Source organism: Olea europaea, unplaced genomic scaffold (genome assembly GCF_002742605.1).
Source record: "Olea europaea var. sylvestris unplaced genomic scaffold, O_europaea_v1 scaffold2842, whole genome shotgun sequence".
Classification (NCBI taxonomy): domain Eukaryota; kingdom Viridiplantae; phylum Streptophyta; class Magnoliopsida; order Lamiales; family Oleaceae; genus Olea; species Olea europaea.
In genome coordinates, this window is record NW_019246933.1 from 37986 (window position 1) to 42779 (window position 4794).

At 35.5% G+C, this 4794-nt stretch overlaps 1 protein-coding gene across 1 annotated transcript; it reads right to left on the minus strand.

Moving 5' to 3' along the window:
• Nucleotides 1-1020: 1020 nt before the first annotated feature.
• LOC111384106 (F-box/kelch-repeat protein At3g23880-like) lies at nt 1021-4794 on the minus strand. Its single transcript, XM_023008342.1, has 6 exons — nt 3850-4794; nt 3688-3710; nt 2914-2932; nt 2336-2532; nt 2062-2105; nt 1021-1159 (listed from the first exon to the last, which is right to left on the minus strand). Exons 1-6 carry the CDS (start codon nt 4688-4690, stop codon nt 1021-1023), a joined length of 1263 nt encoding a protein of 420 aa, XP_022864110.1. The 5' UTR covers nt 4691-4794.

Sequence of the window (4794 nt, forward strand, 5' to 3'; positions counted from 1 at the left end):
TTGTGCATGGTATTGTTATTGTATTTGGTGGTGGCGATTGTTGTGGTTTTTGATGGCGGTGGCGGTCGTGGTTGGTGGTTGGAGAGCTGGTAGAGTTGATTGCCCAGGTTTTTGTTAGCAATTGATTGGATCTGGTGGTGAAAATTTTGGCAGTAGCGATGGTAGTGGCGATGGCGATGATAGTGATGGAGTGAGGATGGTGGTGACAGTAAAGGTGGTGGTGGTATGTGACCCACTATTTGACCTGTGACCAATGTGACCTTAAAATTTGATAATTGTGACCAACAAATTCGAAAATATGTAACTAATAGATAATCTGTGACCTATAATTTTTTAATCTGTAACTAATGATGAAAACAGTGACCTATAAAATTTTTGATTTGCAATCTCGAAATAATCTGTGACCAATAAAATTTTTGATTTGCAACCACAAAAAAATCTGTGACCAACATAATTTTGATTTGTGACCAAAAAAAAATCTGTGACCTATAATTGGAGATTTGTGACCACAATTGTGTAACCGTGAGTTTTATTATATTTAAATATTAAATATTTTTAATTAATTATATAAAAACCTGATTTTTGCATAATTAAACTTAACCACTTTAATTTTGAAGTGTGCATACTTAAAACATGGTTTGTGAATTCTTCCCTTTATAATTTTTTAAGTTTGTGTGGGTATCTTAAGCTAGGGTTTGAAGGAATGGAGAATAGTATGTGGTGGATAATTGTGGGCAGTCCATTTCAATTTAAGATATTTTAAATGTGAGCTTTATCAAGATTAAGTGTTGGCCAAGCTTCACATTTTTTTCCCTTTCTACGGTGCTTTGTGGGTGTAGTGGAAATTGGCAAAATAATTGTATTTTTTTTTATTATTATTATTTTTTTTTTTGGAGCATGAGAATACATAGGGATGAGAGACATGGGAGTGTACATTGTTGAATTTTGGTTGCTCAGGTGGTGAACAAGAGTTTTGAATTTTCAGATGAGGATCATCTTTGAGTTTTTGGTATAAGCTGGTCAATGAAATTTCTTCCAATTACAGTAACTAGGCCAGAGATATACTGCTGGATTTTTGGCCGGTGTTTTGGAAGTTCGAACATTTGTTGGAATACAAATTATGTGTTCAACTGAGTTCTCTTGATTGATAGAGCTCATTGTATGTGGTCGGCACACTTAATGAATTTCTTTAAAAATTTCTTCTTGGGAATGAGCTCTCTTAAGTGGTTTTGGAGTTGTTATTAGTTGTTTCCTCACTATTTATTGTTCTTGATCTCTGATCGTCACTATTTTTCATAGACGATTACTCTAATTTGGATCTCTACTTTGTGGGCACAAGCATTGTCTTTGCCGTCAATTCATGATTACAAATTGACACTTTTACCAGTATCAATTCGAGGGATGTCAATGATTGAATAAGAGTACGGAGATCATCGAAGATTACGACTACATTATCATTATAATTGTACCATATATAGATAGATTATTTTTACCATATTTAGTTTGATTTTGCTTCTATATAATGAGAGAATATCTCACATTGAGAGGCATCAAATCTTATTAAGTCCTTGTTTAAGCCACATTATTTTCATAAAAATGCATTTTTAAAAGTGTATTAATGAAAAATGTATTGTTAAAAAATAAGGAAATTTTTTTGGATTTGCATATAATATTATTATATTGAAAAATGTAAAATTGAAATGATATATAATCAATGTTTAAGAATATATTTTTTAAAAGAATGCGATTTAAACAGGGCTTAAGTATATTTGACAAGGTGAATGTGGTCGTGGAGTTGACTACTCACTACGATGAGAGTTGGCGACTACATCAAACACGAATTTTTTTACTATAACATGTATGTTTTTTTTTTATAGGTACTATAACACGTATTACAAAAAAAGTATAACACAAGTTATTAAGTGTAACCCATCGTGTTACAAATGCAATAAAATATGTGCTGTATCCTAGAAATAGTTTATATTTTTCAGTGTACTATGAAAGCTCTTTTACATCTTCATATTGTAGTCCCATGTTATCTAATTTGATTTTAGCCATTATGGATCTGGCCGTGAAACCAAGGCTAACCGACTTGTCGAGGGCGCCTAACACGTGCTGGATCGTATTTAGAAAATAAAACAAACTTAGAAAAAGAAAAGGTGTTGGATCTTGTGGCCCATCCAGCACAACTCAAGTGTCCAACTTTTCAGTTTCCAACTCAAGTGTCCAACTTTTCAGTTTCCAGGCATGGCCTAAAGAAAAAGGTAAATTATACGAGATACCAAAAAGCAGGTTGACTTAGCCCGGTCCACTTTACACCTCCACCCCTACATACTTGAAGCCCTGTCATATGTTTTATATGAAAATTTGACTCCCACATATAAGAAAAAGAATTATTATTTTTGTACAATCGGGATGGACAACCCTGCTTGACAATGTACTTATATGAAGGGAGACACACGATTTTTTTATTCAGCGTGGATCCTCCTCCCATGTGTCTAATTGTCAACTCTGATTGTACACATAGCGCAACTGAAGAGTACAGAACCCCAATTCATAAACTCCATAAGAGGCCTCAAACATGATGGGATCAGAATTTTTTTATTATTATTGTTTATTATATCGGGCGTATTCTGGTTCTCTTCTGTAAAAATAATTCGGTACAATCAGAATTGTTGATATAAAAACTACCTCACCAATCTTATCTTAATCTAAAATGGATAATATTGAATATTTAGAGTTATTTTCAACTCTTCACAGATAATATATTATAGCACTAGGATAAATACGCCCAATTGATGGACAAATACATTATGAAAACATTGTAGAGTAACCAAACAGGTAAAAGGAAGGAGGCGTGAAAAATTTCAAGATTTGCCCATTATTTTGTCCAGTTCAACCTGCTTAACATGCCATGAGTATCCCAAAGAACCTGGTAAAACAAACACAAGATACATAAAGCTTTCAGTTAAGGGGCCATCCTATTTTCATTCACAATTCACCCATAACAAATTCTCCATCCAAGGCAAGTGTCCACTTCAACTTTGTATCTATCATCGATCCTATCTTTCATCACTGAGGTTATGCCCCTTCTCAATCACAACAATGATGACCATCTATTCTTCAAGATGCAATTAAGCACAGATTTTAAAAAAATATACTGTCTCCATCCCCAATATTTGCAAGGACAGTTGTGACACTACATTGTAAAATGTTGAGGATGAAATCAATGCCCAGTATAGGAAAAGGCACCCAAAAAAATAATCTTGCAAAACAGATGCTTCAAGACTATGTTCAATTTCTCCGTTATCCACTATGTAGATGTCAACGAATACAACAATGATAATTTGACAAGGCGATTAGGAAGATGAGGAGCACGTTTGGATGAGTTTGTTAAGGTAAGGTTACACTGTTTTCAGTTATTCTACTTTCAGTGAGAAGTTGAGAAGTTCATATGAGTGTGAAGTTTTGTACCATAGTACAAAGGGAAAGCCGGAAGCTGCATTCTCTCCTGTGCTTATATAGATTTTCAGGGTTTGCATTGAAATCTATGTTAGGAACAAGGAAGTACACCATGTTTGACACAAAAGCCAAATGCCATTGTATTCTGGCTTCTTCTTTGTGGATAATCATGTAAATACATTTCTAGGCATCAATGTGTCGCTAATAATGTTGCAGCCAATCTACCTTAACCCTTCCTCCACTCATGCCTAGTCAATATGAAGAATATGGGGGAGATGTTGAGGATTAAACCTTGGTCCCTACTTCCGAAAAATAAAAATAAAAAAAGAAGTGAAATTGAAGACAAGCAATGTCACACTTATAATGGTTCAGTCTCAAAGTGAGGGCTATAATCTCCTTCCCCGTAATTCGGTTGCTCTACAGTTCCATATATCTCACTCCCTAGATCAAGAGAAACAATATCCCATCTCGAACTGGTGTGCACCACCCAAGGACTAGCAAACCAGTGGAGCTTCCCATTAGCAAATTTGCCCATATCATCCCTAGGCGCCCCACCCTTAAAATCCTCAATCCTCCTCCAAGAATTATTCTTCAAACTATAAACCTTCAACACTGTCTTATACCTACCCAAGTTTTCATATCTACCGAATATGCCCACAACCTTGTAATCTTCATTAGCCTCATCAAAACCAAACCCATATTGGACACATGGCCGTGGTTTTATCGCAACATTTACATTTGGCAATTTCTTGTATTTTCTAACGGATGGGTTCCACAAGATAAAATTATTTTCAGTTATGGCAATGCAAATAAGCCCATTGCAAGAACCCACTACCCGAACAAATGTTCGTGGATTTCTCCCTGGATAACCAATCTTAACCGCATCCGTTGAAGGCTCATACAAAAAAGATCTAAGCGAACAAGTTTTCAGATTAAAACGTGGTTCCGAGATGGTGAACATGATTCTGTGGCGGCTAAAATTCGGGTCATTTGATGCTATCTTGAGATGGGTTTTAATGAATTCTGGACAGGAGATTAAGGAAAGCCATGCTTTTGAAACGCACTTGAATTTCAAGAGCGACTTTACAGGAAGTCTTGACAGGATTTCTGTTACGATTTCTGATGGGAGGTGGGGGGTTTTTTGAGAAAAGTTCCCGATTTCCTTCGGTTGTTGCAAGATTGTAGGATATGAAGAATTTCTTGAGATTTCCAGTTGAAACTTCTCCATTTGGAATGAATGAAAGGGTTTACTGTGAAGAGGAAGAACGTCTTGTTTCCATTTGATTTTGAAGCACTGAGAGGGGAGATTTTTTCAGAAAGCAATGGGTAAAA

What these genes read in the sequence shown, in the direction of transcription:
- LOC111384106 (XM_023008342.1), bottom strand. Translation starts at nt 4,690, where the DNA reads ATGGAGAAGTTTCAACTGGAAATCTCAAGAAATTCTTCATATCCTACA. An exon ending in TTACGGGGAAGGAGATTATA is followed by an intron (nt 3,711 to 3,849) that starts GCCCTCACTTTG and finishes CATATTGACTAG; the next exon opens with GCATGAGTGGAGGAAGGGTT. An exon ending in AACATATGACAGGGCTTCAA is followed by an intron (nt 2,106 to 2,335) that starts GTATGTAGGGGT and finishes AGCACGTGTTAG; the next exon opens with GCGCCCTCGACAAGTCGGTT.